The sequence below is a fragment of the Polypterus senegalus genome, chromosome 7 (assembly GCF_016835505.1).
Source record: "Polypterus senegalus isolate Bchr_013 chromosome 7, ASM1683550v1, whole genome shotgun sequence".
Classification (NCBI taxonomy): Eukaryota; Metazoa; Chordata; class Cladistia; order Polypteriformes; family Polypteridae; genus Polypterus; species Polypterus senegalus.
In genome coordinates this window covers 179,220,024-179,241,603 of record NC_053160.1, presented here as the reverse complement: position 1 = coordinate 179,241,603, position 21,580 = coordinate 179,220,024, and the positions used below count along the sequence as shown (strand labels likewise).

The 21,580-nt window shown below is 37.0% G+C and overlaps 1 protein-coding gene across 5 annotated transcripts in view; it reads left to right on the top strand.

Moving 5' to 3' along the window:
• The first annotated feature begins 398 nt into the window (after positions 1 to 398).
• skor2 (SKI family transcriptional corepressor 2) overlaps positions 399 to 21,580 on the top strand; it is a 44,538-nt gene continuing 23,356 nt past the window's right edge. For 3 of the 5 annotated variants that reach the window (XM_039759665.1, XM_039759664.1, XM_039759661.1), the window contains exons 1-3: positions 15,189 to 15,590; positions 18,334 to 20,128; positions 21,262 to 21,325. In XM_039759665.1, coding sequence (XP_039615599.1) covers positions 18,374 to 20,128; positions 21,262 to 21,325 — 1,819 coding nt within the window. In that variant the 5' untranslated portion in view covers positions 15,189 to 15,590; positions 18,334 to 18,373. The other 2 variants (XM_039759663.1, XM_039759662.1) reach the window with 2 other exon arrangements.

Genomic DNA, 21,580 nt, shown 5'->3' with positions numbered 1-21,580 from the left:
AGTTACATAAATTATGAAAAATATGACCATCTGTCGCTGCTGTTGTTTACATATGCACGGAAATTCGCGCGCTTCAATAGGCATCAAGAGCAGTGGCAAAAACGCACTGGATCATTTTTTTTCATACCAGATGTTTGATCCTCTCCCACTACCCTGCATTGAACTAAGACGGTATGAAAATGAACAAATCGAATGACTGAACGAGTGATCCCGGGTCACTGCTGCATTGTTAAAGAGGTGCGTTAGTTGTCTTCTGCGGGAGTGGAGACGAAAGACTTGGAAAAGTTGAAAGCAGGACGGGACACGATTAAGCGGCGGTGTCACCGTTCCTTTTTTTTTTTCCTTGCGCGAGCGGCAGTCGCCAGCCTTTTTTTTGTGAGTCGCTGGTGTGGTGGAAGGCGCTGTGGCGTCCGGCCAAGTCCGCAGTGTTGATTACGAGGATGCGCACGCCGTAACAGGTGAGCAGCTTCACTTTGTTCGATGTTAAAGTGGATTTCCGGGAAAAGTTGCTGCGGGGGTGGGGTGGGGATGTGGATGGTGAGTTGATCTTGAGACTTTTTAATTTGTTAAGCGTATTAACTTCTTAGAAGAGAGCTTTGGACCGATCACCTGAGCCCAGCCACCTTGGACGATGTAATCGGTGTCAATCAGGCTGATGCAGTTTTTCGAGTTCCGGATATGTATAACGCACAGCCTAATCCCGGCGAAGGTGTTAGTTAAATTTTCATTATTATTATTATTATTATTATTATTATTATTATTATTATTATTATTATTATTATTATTTATTTTACTCGAAGCGCTTACACACACTCATTCACTGTTCGCCGATCGGAAGGGTTTGTGCTGCAAACGAACACGTCTGTGTGTTGTGTTGACATCATTAAGGAACAACAGAGTGCGCAGCACACAGCTGCGTTACGGGGCACCGCGACAGACATTACACTGCCGGTGCGGGGAAGGCGATTTAAATCACCTTCAGTCTGATGAATAGGGCCCATTATAGAATGGAAATTGGCTTTTGGTGCCCAGTGTTCAATGCTCACATGAAAACGAACCTAGAAATTTGCATTGCTTGCGGGGGTTTGTGCAATTTAATTTAATTTTTGGTTGGTTTATTGAGATAGGGATCCATTTACTCTTTTTTTTTTCTTTCCAAAGAAAGAAACCGTTTAATGATGATATGGCCACCTTTTTTTGTCTGAGAACAACTCAAAGCAGGGAATTTGTGCATTTGTCACACGCTACATTAGAGTTGCTGGAAGCGAACGGGCAGTGTGCTCAGTTTTATTGTGTTCGGTTTGATTCCCGGGAGAGAGCGAAAGATGCAGTCGTGCGACTGTTTGTGATTGGCGTCTCAGGACAGGCGAGAGCGAGTCGCACTCCGAGTCGCACTCCGTGATTGCAAACTTTACTTCTCATGCAGACCAAAGACCGTCCGCGGCCTTTCAAGCTTCGGACAGGACGTGAAAGGAAAGCAAGGAAGGTGAAAAGAAAACACTTGAATTGTGAAATGTAAGATTGCTGTACAGGATCGTTTTCCAAACGAGAACTCGATTAATGATGTGTACGAAGACAGAGGTCATACGTTAGAAGGCCACGTAAATTGAATGAACTGCTATTTTTATTAAACATTTTGAGAACAGTGTCCCAGTAATTTAATAATGTTTTTGTTTTTTCATTATTTTTTTTTTAAAGGTGAATATAGGTATTTAGTGTTTACAAGACTTTTTGTTACGATAGATGGAAAAAGAAGTCTGCTCATTCTGTTCATTTATTTTGATTTTATATGGAATCAATTTGTGTTAAGATGCAATACTGAAGCTTTGTTTTAATTTTTGCATAACAGATTACTATATCTTGATTAAAAATAAATACACATTTGTTTTCTGGTGATTGTGATTTTCCTGCATGATGCACTTATGGCTCTTTACTGGGTGGTGTGGTTTCTCGTGTAGAACTATTGCTTGACAAAGAATCTTTTCATTCTGGTCAGGCTTCCTTGCATATAAAGTTGGTTCTTTGTGCTTCGAAAAACTTCCTAAAATGTAGAAAAGAAACGAAATCTTTAATGTGGGCTACCTAGCAGGACACTGGTTAAAAAAGCTTGCACCGAGAATCATTTTAAAATCATTGCCCACTGGTATTTCACAAATATGTGGCCTATTCATGGTAATTTTCTGCATGGAGCCTGTTACAGATCTAAATAAATAAATGGTTCTTTCTGGAGCCTTCACGTGGAATGGTCTACCGGGAATTTTAAAGGATTCCCATATGGCATCACTCTGAAGAACCCAATACCTTTATTTTTTAAAGTGTGCACTGAAAATATTTCAAAATACAAAAGTCATTGCAAAGATTTTTTTTAAGAAAGAATTACTTGGCATGTACTGTACATTTATAATATTCCTTCATTCATGCATGCACAGTCCGTAAGGACTCATCAAAGTTTGCACCTTCTGTGTTTAATAATTGCTACGCTATAAGACAGCTGCTTTGTATTTTTTGAGGTTTTCTTTTGTTAAAGTGCTGATATGCTAATAATGACAAACTGATCTCAAATTGTGCCTTTTAATAACGCACAACAGCTCTGCTGTTCTTTACCTCGGAGAAAGTAAAAGAATTAGGATTGTATTGGTACGTTAACTCCAGATTAGTGTGCTTCTCTTATATTTACTGCAAAGTATCTGAAAAAGGAGTCCAAGTTTCATGAGAAGCGATCAGCAACCTCTCCATTATGCGTAAAACACACCTCCGTGCCACGATCACAGCAGTACAACACCCGCTTAAGGGTTGGTATCATTCAGTTTACGTAATTAATGCCATACCTAAGATGCTAGCAGAATTGCAGGAATAAAAACCAAAGTTCCAAAAAATTGAGAAATAAACATTTTCTAAATTCACACTTTCTCACACTTTTAAACGTTTTAATATTACATTATCAGAACACGTTGAAACATGGACTGTTGTTAGAAAATAGTTAAAAACAATTTAATTATCATCGAACTATTCACTTAATCTTTTTCTTCTTATTATTTCAGCTGCTCCCGTTAGGGGTTACCACAGCGGATCATATTCTTCCATATCTTTCTGTCCTCTGCATCTTGATAATAGATAGATAGATAGATAGATAGATAGATAGATAGATAGATAGATAGATAGATAGATAGATAGATAGATAGATAGATAGGAAAGGCACTATATAATAGATATGAATGGCACTACATAATAGATAGATATGAAAAACACTAAATGATAGATAGATAGACACTATATAATAGATTGATATGAAAAACACTAAATGATAGATAGATAGATAGATAGATAGATAGATAGATAGATAGATAGATAGATATGAAAGGAAAGGCACTAGATAGATAGATAGATAGATAGATAGATAGATAGATAGATAGATAGATAGATAGATAGATAGATAGATTTTCCTCGAGCGGAAATTAAAATTTGTTTAGGAACAAGTGTTAAAGGACAAGTGAAGAGCTCATAACACAATGAAAGCAAGTTACAAAACCAAACTGAATGAAATGTACTCAACAATGGAGTCTTTAGAGTCTTTAGCTATATATGGGTTTACTTTTTTGCCTTTCCTGTAACAAAGTATTTTCAACACAAATATTTCCTTCGACAAATGTGCCTTGAATGAATTAATTAAAATGAATAAGTGGTAAGTGTGAATTTCATATAAACTGTCTGTTACAAGATAATGGATAGCTGTTATGTATATTCACAGACAATAGTACTACTACATACATTTATATACAATGACAAATTAATAGGTTCATAAACACATCAAAATTAGGCCGTTCTAAAGGAGATGAACCACTTTTAAACAATTTTAAAATGTATTCCCTCTGGGAATCTATCTATCTATCTATCTATCTATCTATCTATCTATCTATCTATCTATCTATCTATCTATCTATCTATCTATCTATCTATTATGAAGGAGCAGAGTGGTATTTCACAAATCTGTCATCATCTATTCTTGGTCATTTATAAAACCTATTACACATTTAAAAATAAATAAATCTTTAACAGGGTGGTTTTTGGGATCCAAAATGATTTGATTATAGCATCTTTCTGCATAACCACCTTTATTTGTAAGAGTGTATATTAATATTTAGGGCAGGTCTGGCTCCAGGGGGTTACATAGCCAAGCTAAGCCAGTCCCCCAATCCCATATCAAGCCCACTCACCCACGGTGTCCAGTATAACTGCTACTTTTTGGTTTACTGTTTGCCTGGGAGAAGTTGATTAACCTGCATCTGCTAAAGCAATGGAAATAAATAATTAGACTATGGTATACCATACATTTTTTGTGTGTGTGATCAACTTTTTATTAAATAAAGAGTACTGGCAATTCTTGTAATGCTCATATGCCTTAGATTATATGCATGGACCAAACTTATCACATGGATGACTGTTGTATTTCTTTTGTTTTTCTAGTTGGAACCCAGGCAGGTGAAGTGACTGGTTTGTGGTCATGTGGTGTCAGTAGTGGGATACCCCCTGTCTCAAGGTGTGAAAACCAAAGCCTTAACCACAATGCTACACTGCCTATCACTATTTGGGCTGCACAATGTCCTATTAAACGCTGCTGGCGCCTAACTTGTAAGTTTTTCAAACGATTCCTCATTACGTTAATTCCACAGAATCATAATAACATAACATTTGACCCCATTTCAAACACTGGCTTTGAAGTCTAAAGCCTTAAGTACTACACCACAGGTGTACTGCAGCAAATGAAAAGACACATTTGTTGCCATCTTCTGTGAGCAACGTCACACGTGCATATGAAAAAACAGCTTAGCACCGTTTGAACATTTGGAAATTAATTTATTAATCAAATTTTATTCTTTTTCCCCCCAGAGATAATTTGTAATTTATTTAAATAAACTAGGCATGAAAAATGTGCATTGTAAACTTGGTTGTCGGTAACTTTTTAACAATGTGTTGTTTTCTAATGAGCCAAGATGTTTCACCTTCATCCTTTTAATGTTCTCCACACACTGACATGATTTAAACGTGCTTTTTTTATTTAATCTTTAAGGTCCCTTCTAACCTGCCGACCTACTTAAATACCTCACAAATGTTAATAACCATGCATTATATTTTGATATTTAAAATTTCATTTTTATTATCTTCTTTGTAAAACAATAAGCTTAAATTATTGGAGTGTTCTCATTTTCAGAACTTTTTTTTATAAAATGATTCAACACTTAACTTCAAATGTTGATCTTTTTAATACGCACAATCAAAATTACTTGAAACAGCCTGTTGGAAATGCGTGTGATCTTTAATTAACTTTTTGTTAGGTAATTTTTTAGTCTCTTTGGACAAAACTTGAGCGTTTGGCTTCTTTTTTATTAACTCAAACCTTCGTCTATTTCAGGACCCTCTGATTCCAACGGAGGGTCGCATAAAGCCGGGCTATGCTCGGCACCACCACCTATAGCTGGGAATACCGGCGACGGCCCGCCGCACATTGACTGCAGGACAGCGACTGCATCCCCAGTAGGTGGCGCTACTGCGTCACAGCTCCTGGAGCCTAGCTTTGAAGTAAGGCGACGATTTGCTTCTGTGTTTGCCGTTTACCTATTTGTGCCCCCTTACTTCTCATATTTCTCCAGTTCACTTCCCTCATCCAGGGGAGGTTAGGTTGAAATTAATCTGTATGCGCATCCAACACAAATAAGCGTGAGTATGTCGGCTTTAGTATGCCATCCATGGACTGGTTTCAACCCAGCGCCCTACGCTACTGGAAGAGGGTTATTCGGTTTTCTGGAATTAAATAACTCTTATGAATATGCCTGCAGATAAAGACATGAAAATGATGCTAATATAAAGATATTCTGTATAACTTTATTTAATTTGGAGGTAATAGAGTAATTACGGTGCGGAAAATCGCATGCACACTTTACTGCTTTAATTCAGATATACAGTATACCACCTCCATCAATCAGTCAATCAATCAATCAATCATTCAATAAACGTTTGTTGTAAAATAAACGAAGAAAGGTTGTTCATATTTTGCTTCAGTTTGTAACAATATGCTTAAGTCAATTGATTGGAATCGCGCACTTAGATGCAGCCTGGACGATGCCTACTAAGTACCGTCACCTTAGAACACGAGTGAAGAGCCATTTGTATTTAGTGTGCGCTCTTCCAGTGAAAGTGTGCGTCTCGTCTCATTCACAATACATGAGCAGTCGGAGGTGAGACGAGCAGCTCGACCTCGCAGAGGGTCTGCTAATTGCTTCTCGTCATTTCCTCGAGTTTGCTAAATTAGCCTGATGGGAACGCCAAGCTCCTGAACCACTTGTTGGTAAAGCTTTCAGGTGCACTCGTGAATTAGGGCATCCTGTCCGTGTAATGCCTTTCATAAAAAGATAAGAAACCTTTTATAGAAAGGTACTAGCAAAACATCATTAAGTAAAGGGATTTCTAATAAATATTTTCTTCTTCTTCAGTTCTGCGTGAGAAGGTTCTAATAAACTTTACTAATTTATGAATATAAATATTTTTGTGTGATCAACTTTTTATTAAGTAAAGACTAATTGACATGATATATCAATACACAGACTTGGCATACAAACTGACCCAACCCACCTACTAATTTATAAATATTTAGGTTATTACAGTTCGCCCCTAAACTGTCCCGGCTCCAAACCAAAACGGCGGGTCTGAAATATTTGAGGTCCCGCTAATCCATAAAGTAACAGTTACAGAATATTGGACAGCGCGGGTTAGGGGGTTTTATGTAAGATGGTGGTTTTAGTCCTCGCGCCGGGCCTGGACATTACGATGTGGACATTTAAAAATAAAGGTGCCAGTAGTGGTTCTTCAGAGCGATGCTGCATACAATGTTTAGATCACAAAAAGGCTCTGTAAATAGCCATGAGACAGTTGATGGGTTCATGATTTTAAATGCGCTTTGCTGCATACAATAACACGGGGAAAGTTCAGGTGTTCTTGTCAGTATCCTGCCTACTATATAAATTAATCATTTCAAGTTTTGACCACATATTGCTTTTCAAAGCCCAAACAGTTGTTCCAAAACCCAGTAAATGCCCTTTTGGAACATTCATTTTTAAGAGTGTCATCATCCCGTTAGACAATAAAACTGTGCCTCGACCAGTGGCTCTGCTGCCCCACGGATACCGTGCCCGTCTGTTATCTATGGCGAATTAGTACCTACCCACAATGCACGCGTGTACGTTTTCCTCAGGTTTTACCACATTTCTCCCATCGTTGTCAAATACAGGTTTGATTCAGTGGCTATGACAAATATGTGTGTGCGTGCAACGTCATGCCCATTGCTCTTTTGCTTGCCCAGCATGCTGAAGTGGATTAAGCGAATTTGAGAATGTTACGTGTCCCGATAAAAATCGATTTTCTTTATTGTTCTGAAAGGAATGACTGGAGTTAATTGTTTCTGTATGCATCGCAAAACGCTTTAAGACCGCCGTTAATTTCACGTGTGTGATCCTGACGCAGTAAATTACCAAATTTGTTACCTACAGAGACCCACAAGGTTTGTGTAAACTTGTGTGTTAATTATATTAGGTGCGCATTATTCAACATCAGCCTAGTAGCTTATATCTCAATTACTCGGAGCGCAGCAACAATAAAACAATAGGTGGGCATCATGAACTGATAGATAGCAGAAGCCTTTCTTAATTGTTTTCATTGCATGACTGAAAAAATGACTGAAAGACGTACTACATATACACGTTTATTTATGACTATTACTTATTATATAGATAAAACCATTTACACTGCAATGGTTTAAAATTCAGGCACATTTTCACTTTTAAAATGCAACAAAGGTAAAGTTTGTATCTTAAATGGAAAGCGAACGAGTCTGTTTAAATATACCACAGATGTTGCCTTTGGTTGCAATCTTTAAAATAACGGTTCTTTAATGGCAGAATCATTGCTTGAAAAAGAACCACTGCAAGCTTTTATATTTATTTATTTGTTTGTTTATTTACTTATTCATTTAAATATTAAAGTTGTTAGTTTTGGCTTTGAAAAGATTTCTAGATAAAACATAATATATAGCAGGGTAAACAGCAGGGTAAGTGGCCGATCAAGACTTCCCGAACTTAGCCAGTGTTACTGTAGCAGTAAGAGTCTTCTTAAAATTGCGAACCTATTGGCGTTTCTTTTTATTGTTGTTTTTATAAAAGCTCGTTCTGAAACTTTCGTGTGGATGGTTCTTTTCGGTACCAGAAACGGTTGCCCAATGGTCGCTCTGAAGAACTACTTTATCCCTTTTTATTTTTAAGGGTGTAGAAATATTATATTATCGGTATAAAATGATAATAAAAACGGACAGACCCAAAGACCCTCAACTTAGGCGTTACACAATGTAGCAAAATATTCGAAATTACACCTCCACCATACTTAAACCGAGCCAATACGAGGACTGACGTCATCTACAGGAATGATCCCGGCTAACGGAACTCACGAAGAGTTCATACGTGAGAGAGTCGGTTAGGGTTGCTGCCTTACACATTCATGGCATCTGCGTGGTATTTGCATGATTTCCTGGTGTGTACGTATTATTCCAGTTGTCCGATTATTGTCCGTAAATAGCTCCAGGCAGGGTAAGTGTGTCCTACAATAGGCCTGCCTTGATCCCGAAATTTGCTCTGTGTTCCTGAATAGATTACGAAAATAGACGGAAATAATAAAAGAAAGCGGCTTCATTATTGTTTTTTCTGTTGTTATAACATGAAGATACTGAATATGTAATTGGATACGATGTTAAAATATATAAAAAGCTACATTGCAAACATTTTACCTTTGAAAATAAAACAAAATTATTTCATGTTAGTTATAAAAATCATCAGAATGTGCTTCATCCACATTTGACTTGTAGTGTAGGAAAGATAAATGACAAAGATAACATCGTATAACCCGCTTAATCCCGTGCAGGGTCGCCGGGCCGGGGTATATACCTTTGGACTCCGGTGCACCGCACGGTGCGGAACAGCTATGAATGCGGCGCTAGTCCATGGCAGGACCCCTCGAGTGCACTGGACAGAATTACCGCTAACTAATAGAACATGCGTGATGTGCGGGCGGGTGTGTTCGAATTGACACGTGGAGAAAAACCCCGAAAAGGCACAGGAGAGATGATGGGGACCGTGAAGCAGATGCGTTAATCACCCGGGCACAATATTGAGGGGCTTTAAAGTTTTAACTAATCGTTAGGTTTTTTTTTGTCTAAAGTAATTTCATCAATTTTTTAAAGAAATAAAAACTAGTTTACAGACAATGTTACTTTTCTTCTGGCAGAAAAACGTTGATTGTTGAAAGGTCAATTGTACCTCTGACAGTGTCCAGTTCATCTGTAAACGATTATTTGACAGGAAGTTCATTTATACGTTTTAGTTGGTCAACGTGCATGACGAGTCATTATGTGGTGTGAAAAGTCTGTCACCAAGTGGTACTTTAGGGTTGTACTGTGTTCATGCATGACGTCTTCACTAAAATCTGAACAACTGCCGGCATTGTGTTGTGATTAACAGTGCAGGTATACACAAAAATAAACTCACGAACATAACTTCATATTAATTGTAGTTTAATTCTAATATACCTTATCTATAATTAGATCACTTATTGACAAATATTCTCAAAACCGCTTAATCCAAATAACAGTATAAAGGTGTACCTCATCTCGGCCGTGTCGTACATAAAGTAAGAAATATTACAGGGCCTATTCAAAAGTCCATACACAGAGTAATTTGGAATTGTCAATGAACCGTAACCGCACGTTTGTAAGAATATGTGAGGTACTGGAGTGGTGGGAGGAATGCCCAAGAACACATGGGACGAACAGCAAACTCCACACGGGCAAACCACCGCGCCACCGTGCCTCCCATTTCGGCATACAATACACACACAAACACGCTGTCTGTCTGTCTAATATTGTGCCTTTTACATCTATCTATCTATCTATCTATGTGAAATGCACTATATACTCTATATATATATATATACACACACTATATATATATATATATATATAGATATATATATATATATATATATATATATATATATATATATATATATATATATATATAGATAGATAGATAGATAGATAGATAGATAGATAGATAGATAGACATTATAAAATAGATAGATTATGTATACTCTTCAGTACGATTCCATAAAGGGACAGTGTTTGGTTCCCAAATAAAGCGTCCTGAAGGGTTCCAAAAATTACCTTTTATTTAAGATCTGTAACAGGTTCGGAAAATAAACGGAATAAATGGTTCCTGAATTTAAAAGGAATCTTGCTGCATACAATAAGACACGATAAGTTAGGGATTTCTTGATCTGTCAGTAGATCAGTAGAAAGAAAGAAAGAAAGAAAGAAAGAGGCACTATGTAATAGATATAGCGGATTGGATAATGGATAGATAGATAGATAGATAGATAGATAGATAGATAGATAGATAGATAGATAGATAGATAGATAGATAATTTTAAGATTTATAGCATTTAAGATCGTGTTAAACGAAAATGTATTGTGAAGTTAATTTAAGACGAGGTCTGTAAACTAAGTTAATATTGGCTTTGCTAACAGTTTAAACATTTCTCAGAGAAAACAAGCCCAAGCAAAAAGAGAACTAAAACTCTCCATGATTAGGGCAAACTGGCCGCCTAATTCCGCTCTGCCCGAGTATTTTACCCTCCGTTGGTTAACGTCCAGTTCTCGTGTGCATCGCCAGGTTCGCTCGGGTGTATCCGCAAAGGTTTTTTTCCCCCCACATTGATGTCCAAGGTCTCCTTTAGGTCCGGCATAGGAAGAATGAGCCTATTCTGTCGTGCGGACTTTTTAACAGTGTGGTTAATTTGTGACGATAAACGTGTGTGAATGCTAAAACATTACAGATAATCTGGCATTATGTATTTTTCTTTATAGCAGCTGACACAAAGACTTGACTTCAGTATTACCGTGACGTGTTTTAATTCGCATTTTCTTGATTCTACTTGTGGTTGATATTTTAAACTTTTATACATGACAATTGACTGATATGTCAATAAGTTAAATTGCATCGATTAGTTACGTTTGTTGTTAGATGCTATTGGCTTTACATTCATTTACACCAACACGTACTTTTAATTACTATTACCTTACTGAAACGTTAAAAAAAGCCTACAAAAATCCGTGACACGCGAGTGCTGAATTACGACAGCGTGCACACATCGACATAATGAATCATTTTGTCTGAGTGAATGGGGTGGGGGGGGGGCGTTTGGGAGAGAGGGCGTTGTGATATTTAAAAATTCAAATGAATGGCCTGAAGCATATTTGATTTTTTGTTGTCTGCTTTTAGCTAAACGCACCACAGTTTAGTCTCATTCAGCTTTTGCATTAGAATGGGCTTCATTCATTCGTGCGTCTGTATTTTTTTTCGGCCCAAATAAAGGATCTTACTGCATTTTAATGTTTGCTAACACGTGCATTCCAAATTATTCCGAGTTATTCGCACATAGACTCTAATATCACAAGCAGCATGAACTATTTTTGCGATTTGGTGTAATTATTATTTATTTATTTTTTGACAATCTGTACTCAATTATTTGCATGTTCCTTATATTGAAACGATATATTCCACGTAAGTGTGTGTGTGTGTGTGCTTGTGACTGAATAATTTGCTTTGCAATAAGGAGCGAAGTAAAATCCCTAGAAAGCCCCATGGCTCAGCCGGCGATGTTTACAACAAATGAAAAATAAGTACACCGCATGTGCAGTGTTTATTTCCATTTATCTACGCGCACAATGGGTGTGCATTTGTGTATCTTTTCAGCAAGTGAAACTTAAACCAAAATGGTACTGTGACGGGATGCTTAGCAAAAAAGCATAGACAAAAGCATAAGTGATATGCTCTAAATGAGCCGGGGGACTTTCCAGATGGGACCCTCTTTGCTCTGCCGGCAGTACCCTTTGGCTTTCAAAAGAGCCAACATTTTCTCTTCATTTCGCCGTTGTTTTGTCTTGTTCTCTGTAACGGAGTGTTTATCGCTCTTAACAAAAAAAAAAAAACGGGAAGAGTCTCACTCTCGGACAAATGATGACATCTGTCGCATCCCAAATTAATATCCTTTATTTTGTTTTATTTTATTATTACATGGGTTCAAATGTTTTATTATCAGGGCGTATTACATATGGTTTGCGTTACACTTTTAAATCTACAAAACGTGGCAGCATGGAATATGCGCACTGTCGAATACAAATTCTGCAGAAATTTCCAGAAAGGAGCAAATTAGAAAGGCGTTTTCCATTGGCGTTCATCACCTCTTCATTATGCAACACTGACAACCAAAACTGGTTTGAGAAAAACACGGCAGGTTTAGGTTTGTTTTAGGCACTGCATGTGTCCGTGTTTGTCTGCGGTCTTAGATTCATTATTATTATTATTATTATTATTATTATTATTATTATTGGTGAAGGTTTTGGAATTGTTGTCGCTTACAAATATTCTAATGTGAGAAATAAAACACACTATAGCAGCCTTTAAATAGAGTCAAATTATAAAAACGATCAAGTCATTCAGAAATTCGTGCAATGTATAAAAATAATCATAATTGTAATACAGAATCCGTTAAATTGAACCAATGAAAACACGGATGATTAACTGATTTCTTGATTGGATTATGAAATTAACTGGCACTTTGCTTGATCGGATCCTTGTATGTTATTAGGAATTACTGTATTTGCCGCAAGAATCGGAACTCTTACATGGTATAGTTAACAATTAAAAAAATACATTTTTTTAACGATTTCCATTATTATGACGAATCTGTGAAAGGTTTTGCTCACACGATATGCGCACTTTAAAATGAAATATTAAAGAAGAGCACATGGGCACATTCTCATTAAAATGATCAGTTGTATTATTATTACACAGAATTTCGTCAAAAGTGTACGCAAGGCAGCACCAGACTTCACACATGGCTGCCAGACTCAAGGCTCAAATTTTAGGTGGACAATTAACGATACCAGGAATTTTCGGAAAAACTTGCCAGCTCCGCGAAGGCACTGGTGTGGTCAGGATTTGAACTCGGGAGGCAGCAGCGCTTAACGGGACGTCATGCAGCCCAAATGGTAACACGCGGTGTGGCGTAGTGGTTAAGGCTTTGGACTTCAGCCCCTGGAGTTGTGCCGCTACTGACAGTGTGTGACCATGAACAGGTCACCTCACCTGACTGTGTTTCAACTGGAAAACAATAAAACAAAAAAGAAAGAAATGCAACCAGCCATCAAATACTGTACGTCGAGTTGTATAAAAGGCTCCAGTCACGTGATAATAATGCCTATATGCATTAGGGCAATATATGAGCATATTGAGAACTTTTATGCATAGTTTCATTTGGCACATCCCATTGAACCCAAAGATACAAACCCTTTTGTTATCATTCCATTCAGGAACATGCGCTAGTGTCGTAACTTAGTGTAGTAGAGAGACGGAATCCACCCAGATAAAAGGATGGGTCGCAAATCAAAAAGATGGATCGAACAGAACGGCTGTCACTGCGTGGGCATATTCAGGTACAGTCCTAAGCCTAACAACATCTTAAGAAAATTACACGAACACACAGGGAGAGCATACACACTCCATACACAGCGCTTGGAAATCCGAGGGCTCTGACGCTGTATACGGCGTGTAGGACTGTATAAATGATGACTTGGTGGTACAAATTTCGGATTCGGGAGTCATCATAATTAAATCATGCCGCTATGAAAATATCGTAAAGAATAAAAAAAAATCCATACAAAAAATACAAAGGTTTTGATATAATTACAGAAGAAGGTGTCATGGCTAGGCAGCTTAATCATCGCGATCCACATCGCCGCACTGTAACCTGCCTCCCAGTGACACCCACAATTGTATCATGACAGCAAGCCAAACAAAAGTAATTGTATGGTTCACTTTTAATTATACATATGCATTTCGTTTACTAAGTGATGTCTTTCTCCGCTCCGCTTTGTCACAGCCCGGTTTTCTTTCGCATCTGCTGTGCCTTTCGGGCATACCCGTGTCTTCGCTTTGCTTGAACCCCAAGTCACAAATGATGCATTTTTCACAAATGGTATATATTTCGATCTAAATTATCGGGAATCGCTCTACGCACAAAATAGTGTTCTTATAAGTGAGCCTTCTAATGTGTTGTTACAATGCGACCGCTAAATTAAATTGTATATTTGAACCATACATTAATAGTTTAGAATAATGTGGCCAAGTCACTGTGTAAGTGACTGATAAAAAAAAGCTACCCCGTCACTAATATATATATATATATATATATATATATATATATATATATATATATATATATATATATATATATATATATATATATATAATGGGAGATAATACTCAAAAATGAATGACAGGTTACCGTAATAACAAATGTGTGCGTTTAGGTTGTCCTTGAATACTTTGAAAATGAGGCTGGACTTAAAGGGGGGTGAGCAATATACAAAAGGGTGCAAGTTTGGTTATGTCCATTCCATTTCTCCTTCGCAAAAATACACACTCTTAAATTAGCCAGTAGTGGCAGCTCATTTCAAAGCAGTTCCTTTGCTTAGTATTTTTTTTTTTTATCTTTTCTACACTTAAAACCATTTTGGCTTGTTATTTTTATCTGCAGACAAACTGACGGCCATCACCCGCACATATTCACTTCACTCTAGAGCGCTTTCTCTGCTTCCAGCTGTTTATGTTAATGACTCAATTGAAGTTATTTGACGCTTAACGATTTTAATTATTTTTAGGATATTGCAATCTGTAGACATTAACAAAAACTACTTTAAAACACAATTAACCAGGCTATATGAAACCGAAAGTTTATTTTATGTATCCAGCGGGCTTATTAATAACACGGGGTGTGCAGAAAACAGGCACTTTACTTTGCGAAGCTGCCTAATACAGTAATTGAAGTAAGTTTAAGAAAGAGATGTGATGAGCAAGGCCGCAGGTCGTTCCATCGTTTACTTAAATGGATAGCGAATACGACGGTTCACTTGGGTAATATTCAAAAGTGCCGATCTGTCACAACAATAGTATAAAAGCAAAACAAAAGCGTAACAAATCGAAATCAACCTGCAAAAGACGGGGACTTCATGCTAAAAGAACAACGTCCTTCCTTTTTCTACGTTACGAAAACCATGCCTCGAATGCTCGTTGTAACCCTTCTATGTTGCATGGCAAACGTGGTCCGACTTGTGTCCTGAATCCGCCCAGCACCACCTGGTGTGTCCCTCTAGTGCCGAAGACGAAACGCGAGAGGCTGAAGTACCGATAGACGTCACTGCCTGAGCAAAGAAACCGCTCTGCTGCGAACCAATCAGCGACGCGCAGCCGGCCGAGCGGACCACTCAGATTCCTCAACAGTCTGCAGCTGCTGCACAGACTAGAGGGTTAACTGGACAGGTGCGGCTGCCAAAACATCGCGTCAAGCAGAGGCAAGTCAGGGCTCTCGCCGCGATTCGGACATGTGCAGCGGGCGGCTTTCTTAAAGGATACCCATCACAGTTCCCGCTGGAGGTACGGTCACTGCACTTATTTGTATCAGATTGCTGGAATTGAGATCGTTTAAGTGGAATCCGACAAACATCGTCTGGGGGCATCCTGTGTTTTTATCGGACAAGTCATAAGTACCCAACGGCAGATGACCAAGTTGAAACATCAGATCATGGGCGACAGTGCATAAGTGTGCTTTTTATTTTATTTTATTTGATGTAGTGTGTATCAATGGTGGTGTTTTGTTAACGTGTATCAAAATGTGAAATAATAATGTTGGCTTGGCTTCTATAGCAGTAACTTACATTTCTTTTTTTTTGTTTTGATCAAATGAGCATTTGTTTTGAAGGTTTGATTATTAAATGCTATTTAAACTAAATGTTTTTTTATTTTTACTACAGCGTGTATATCTTTCTTTAAATGTAGCGAGTATGTTTCGTAAATTAAGTAATACATATACAGTAGTTATAACTGAGGTTCTAGATCAAGTGTCTTCGTTTCTCCAAAAAGTGCTCTAAAATATTTACGCAGCCTTCAAACTCGGCGTATTTAAATTTAAATACATTTTAACAATGCTTTATATTTTTATATCCCAGATAATTGTTTTAAATGAACAAAGCCTTATATGGTATATATTATTGCAAAATTGACTTTATTTTTTACTTACAACGCATTGCAGAATTTACAGAAAGTATACCCTTCATTGCATTTCTTAAGAAGAGTCTGCAAAATCCATTTGTTAAACATTAAATATCACTTAAAGGTCACTTTAATATTTATTTTCACTGCAATTAAAAGATTTGAAAGCAGGCATTTAAAATGTTTGAAATTAGCTGATTAGTAACTTTCATTTGCTACATCACGAATAACGCATATTTTATTTCTTGTTACATGCATAGAAATAAAATATCGGCAAATGATATGTTTTAGTTTATCTATCTATCTATCTATCTATCTATCTATCTATCTATCTATCTATCTATCATGTAGTGCCTTTCATATCTATCTATCTATCTATCTATCTATCTATCTATCTATCTATCTATCTATCATATAGTGCTTTTATATCTCTTATATAGTAAAGTTACATTCTAAGCAGAAATTTACACAATTATTTAGTTAGTAAATACTACACGTGCCAATATTACAGTACCATGGTTGTTTTACTCTATAAAAATCAATTTGTTATGTAATCTATCTAACAGTGCTTTACATATCTATCTATCTATCTATCTATCTATCTATCTATCTATCTATCTATCTATCTAGTCAGTCTTCTCAGGAAATACGTTGTTGCATTTTTGTGAAAAATGTCTTTTCTCAATTGTTTTAATTTGATTATTTAAGTTCAAATTAATTGCTACATAGAGCATAACATAATTCCTACTTAATACAGCTATCTATTATATAGTGCTTTACATATCTATCTATCTATCTATCTATCTATCTATCTATCTATCTATCTATCTATCTATCCAAGATTTTCCATTTTATTGGTAAATATTACGAGTCAATTTTAGCTTTAACGTTAGATTTTTTGTAATTATTGTTTTAAAGATCAGCGTGCCGTAAAACTTTTGCTTAACAAGAAAACCGTATGTAATCCCGTAATATGTTTAGATTTCTTACGTTTTAGTTATTTTTCCCTCTGATTGTTATAAATACGTCCCAGCTCTCGGAAGCAATATGTAAACGAAATTTATATGCTTTATTTTTTCTAACATGAATGAATATTTTGTAAAAAAAAGTGGCCATTTACGAAAAGACCAGACAGGAAAATCCCATCGTTTGATATGTTGTTTTTTTTTTTTTATCATGCGACTTTCTTTTATTTTTATCACATTCTACTTTATCTGCTGTTTATCTTTATTTGAATGTTAACATGTAAAAGTATCAAAAAGGTTTCCTACGCATGAGTATTAAATAAGGAAAAATTTCAAAAGGCGTTCGCTCTGTAATAGTTAGTTGGCATTCCAAATTATACATCGTCTCTTGCAAAGCAGAAGTAAACTTAACAGAATAAATTCGACACTTATAATTAAAAATCTATGTACGCGTGTAGCTGTAATAATTAGATCTGATAAATGGTTCCGTGCGGATTCTACAGTTCCGTGAAAAGGTGTGTGTGTGTGAGAGAGAGAGTGAGAGAGTGAGTTTATTTTGAACGTGTTAACAAGTCGCCTTTAACTTCAACAATTAATCCAGCAGTGATAAAAAGCGCTTCAGTAGAAGCAAACGTCACTTACCTCGTGTCGTTTTCCGAGGTTTAACTTTTATCTTTGTATTTCTCGATGTGTCTCACAACAATGGGGTGCTTGTAATGTAAAAACTGAATCAACTTTAAAACTTGGAAGTCTGCATGCACCTCTCATTTTGTCTTTGCGAATATGCCATGTAAATCATTTCAAATCTGTCGATTTCATACTTGAACGAAGAAAGAAAATATTACTGGTAAAAATGTCTCGTCTGGCTATTGCTGGCACCGAGTTTTCAGTGCCTCGATCGTTTGCCTTGTTAACAGATTAAGACTTTGTGGCACTTGGATTAAGAATGTCTGAGCTTGTCATTTTACACAGAATGAAATGGGATTCTAGATAAAATGTTAATACACAAATAGAATTGAATTGGAGTCTACTAATGTTTCTTATTACAGTTATTACAGAACTATGGGAGCCGGATTGGTTTTAACAGTGCTTTAATATACCTGTTCATTTCATTGTACGTTTATTATTCATCATTTTAATACAATTATATGTTGCTTTTACAGGAAAGAAAACCAAAGACATCATTTCTATCAATTTACTGAGATGGAAAAGGCCCCACTCCCTGGACCAAACGATATTGTAATGACAGCAGCAAACACCTATCCACAAGAACCTATAACTCCACCAAGAACAAACCATTCCTCTATGAAGCCCAACCAAGTGGGTCAGGTTATACTGTACGGAGTTCCAATTGTATCGTTAGTCATTGACAGCCAAGAGAGATTGTGCCTAGCGCAGATCTCCAACACTCTCCTGAAGAACTACAGCTACAATGAGATCCATAACAGGAGGGTGGCTTTGGGCATCACTTGTGTTCAGTGCACGCCGGTACAGCTGGAAATTCTGCGGAGAGCGGGAGCCATGCCCATCTCCTCGAGGAGATGTGGCATGATCACAAAAAGAGAAGCCGAGAGACTTTGCAAGTCATTCTTAGGGGAGAACTCACCTCCAAAGCTCCCTGATAATTTTGCTTTTGATGTGAGCCATGAATGTGCTTGGGGATGTAGAGGAAGCTTTATTCCAGCTCGATACAACAGCTCTCGGGCAAAGTGCATCAAGTGCTCCTACTGCAATATGTACTTTTCTCCAAATAAATTCATCTTCCACTCTCATCGCACCCCAGAAGCTAAATATACTCAGCCCGATGCTGCTAATTTCAATTCTTGGAGGCGTCACCTCAAATTAACAGATAAAACTCCACCTGAAGATTTGGCTTTTGCTTGGGAGGATGTGAAGGCCATGTTTAATGGAGGTAGTCGGAAGCGGGCCCTGCCCCAGGGGCATTGTTCTTCTTTGAGCCAGGTTAAGGCTGTGGGTAGTGTACTACCACATATGATAGCCCCCGATTTGGCTCAGAAAAGGGCCAGATTTGAAGAGGATGAAGACGTCAATGGAACTAGTTTATCTCCTCGGAAAAATCCCCGTAATTACCCAGTCATACCAGTTCCAAGCAAAAGCTTTGGAATGTTACAGAAATTTCCTGCAACATCCTTATTCCCGAACCCTTACACATTTCCTGCTTTTAGTTTATGTCAGAAAAAAGATGACGGGGAAAGTGGTAATGGACAGAAGCCAAGTGGACTATCGGGACTTCTTTGGCCTGGGAGAAAGGATGCTTTCTACCCACCCTTTTGTATGTTTTGGCCACCTCGGACTCCCGGTGGTATTCCTGTCCCTACTTACCTCCAGCCTCAACCCAACGCACTCACATCTCTTACAGAAAATGCCACTTTGAGGCAGGCGTTCCTAGACCTCTCTGACCAAAGTGATGCAGCCAATATGGGCAATCCCAGGGGAAACCTGTTTGAAAGTGACTGTCCTCCAGCAAACACCGAAGTCAGGACATCTTCAGATGGACGATTGAAGCTCCTGGACATGTCCTCCTTCCAGACAAGAAAGCCAAGTTATCACTCTGCTTTTAGACCGGTGGTTAAAGATGCAGAAAGCATTGCCAAACTTCATGGTAACCTTGAGGAATTTGGGCCAGATAGACACCTGTCCCCTGGTACCAGCTGTAGTTACCAGAGTGACAGTGCAGATAGTGACGAGGAGCAGGAGGTGGACGTAGAGACCAACAAGCAGCAAGAAGAGGAGGACGACTTCGGCAGTGGCCAGTGTACCCAGGTTAGACTTCCTCCAGAAAGCAGAGACCAGAGGAGCAAAGAAAGGGTTCACTTTCCTGGTGCTACCGATGAAAGCAATGAAGACAAAACTGTCAACAGAGAGAATTCACCGGCTAGCTTAAAAGACTCGCAAAGTCCTAGTCACGCCTCAGTGGAGGAGCCGAGCTACAAAGATGTAAATATTCCCTTTAGGCCATTTAGCTAATTATTATTTAAATGCTGCTTTAGGCTCAGTTGATATATATGCATAATAGGACTGATAAGAGGGGGCTCCCTGCAGAAATGAAATATTCAGCATGCTTTGATTTCCCCTAATAAGCTGAACTGCGTATTGTTTAACAGTTTGATTTGATTTGGTTATTCTTTGGTATTACTCCCGATTAGCTTTCTTCATTTTCAACTATTGTTTCCATGAATAAAGACTGTAATTGTATTTACAGTTGTCTTGATAACATGAATTGCTGCTTTACGATGTAATGTCACTTTAGATGTTTAACATCTGAAGATAACTAGCTAGATAGAAAATGCTTTATATATTTATCAATTTAACTATTTATGTAATTACATACATACTGTTCCTGTATAATTACATATATATATTTTAGATTCATGCAGGCCTTCTGTGCAGTAGCTCATTTACAGTATAAGATATATTAATTGTGGAAGTATCAGTATAATCAGTATAATTAGTATGAATAGATAGATAGATAGAGAGATGCTATATGAAATTAATAAAAATAATCAAAATAACAATAATAATGGAAAGAGATAAGAAATATTTATGCTTTTCTATGCTGATAGATAGATAGGTACTATATGAAATTAATAACATAATAATAATAATAATAATAATAATAATAATAATAATAATAGAGGAAATATTTGCACTTTTAGAGATAGATAGATGATATATGAAACTAATAGAACAATAATAATAATACAATAATAATAATAGAGAAAGGAAATATTTACACATTTCTATGCATAGATATGAAAGGCACTATATAATAGAGAGACAGATAAATAGATAGCTTTATGAAGTACATAGAGCAACAACAACAATAATAATAATAATAATAATAATAATAATAATAATAATAATGGAGAGAGGTAAAATATTTACACACACATAGATAGATAGATAGATAGATAGATAGATAGATAGATAGATAGATAGATATGAAAGTAATTAGAGGAAAATAACTCACAGAAAAGAATAGTACCTTTGTTAACCTTTGTCCTTGTCTGAAGATAATTTGTTTTTATTGATTTTATTTTATTTATATTTTTATTTATTTTTTCCATCAGAGTCATAAAATCAGAGCGAATACTCAAGCAGTTTTCACAACCAAAGAGAATAGCAACTATTCAGGTAACAACAATATTCTTTTATTGACTTTATAATGATTATTTGACATTATTTTCTCTACGATCATAATGCAGTACATCTGATATGTGGAGAGGGTGGCCTTTGATCATATTTCATCTTCAGATCATAAAAGATTTGGTTGCATGTCTGAAAATATCCGAAAATGGGTGCTGCCTTTCAGTCTGAGAAAGCAGAATCATGTTATAAGATGATAATAATGATGATGATTACTATTCTTAATCATTATAAATATTTCTG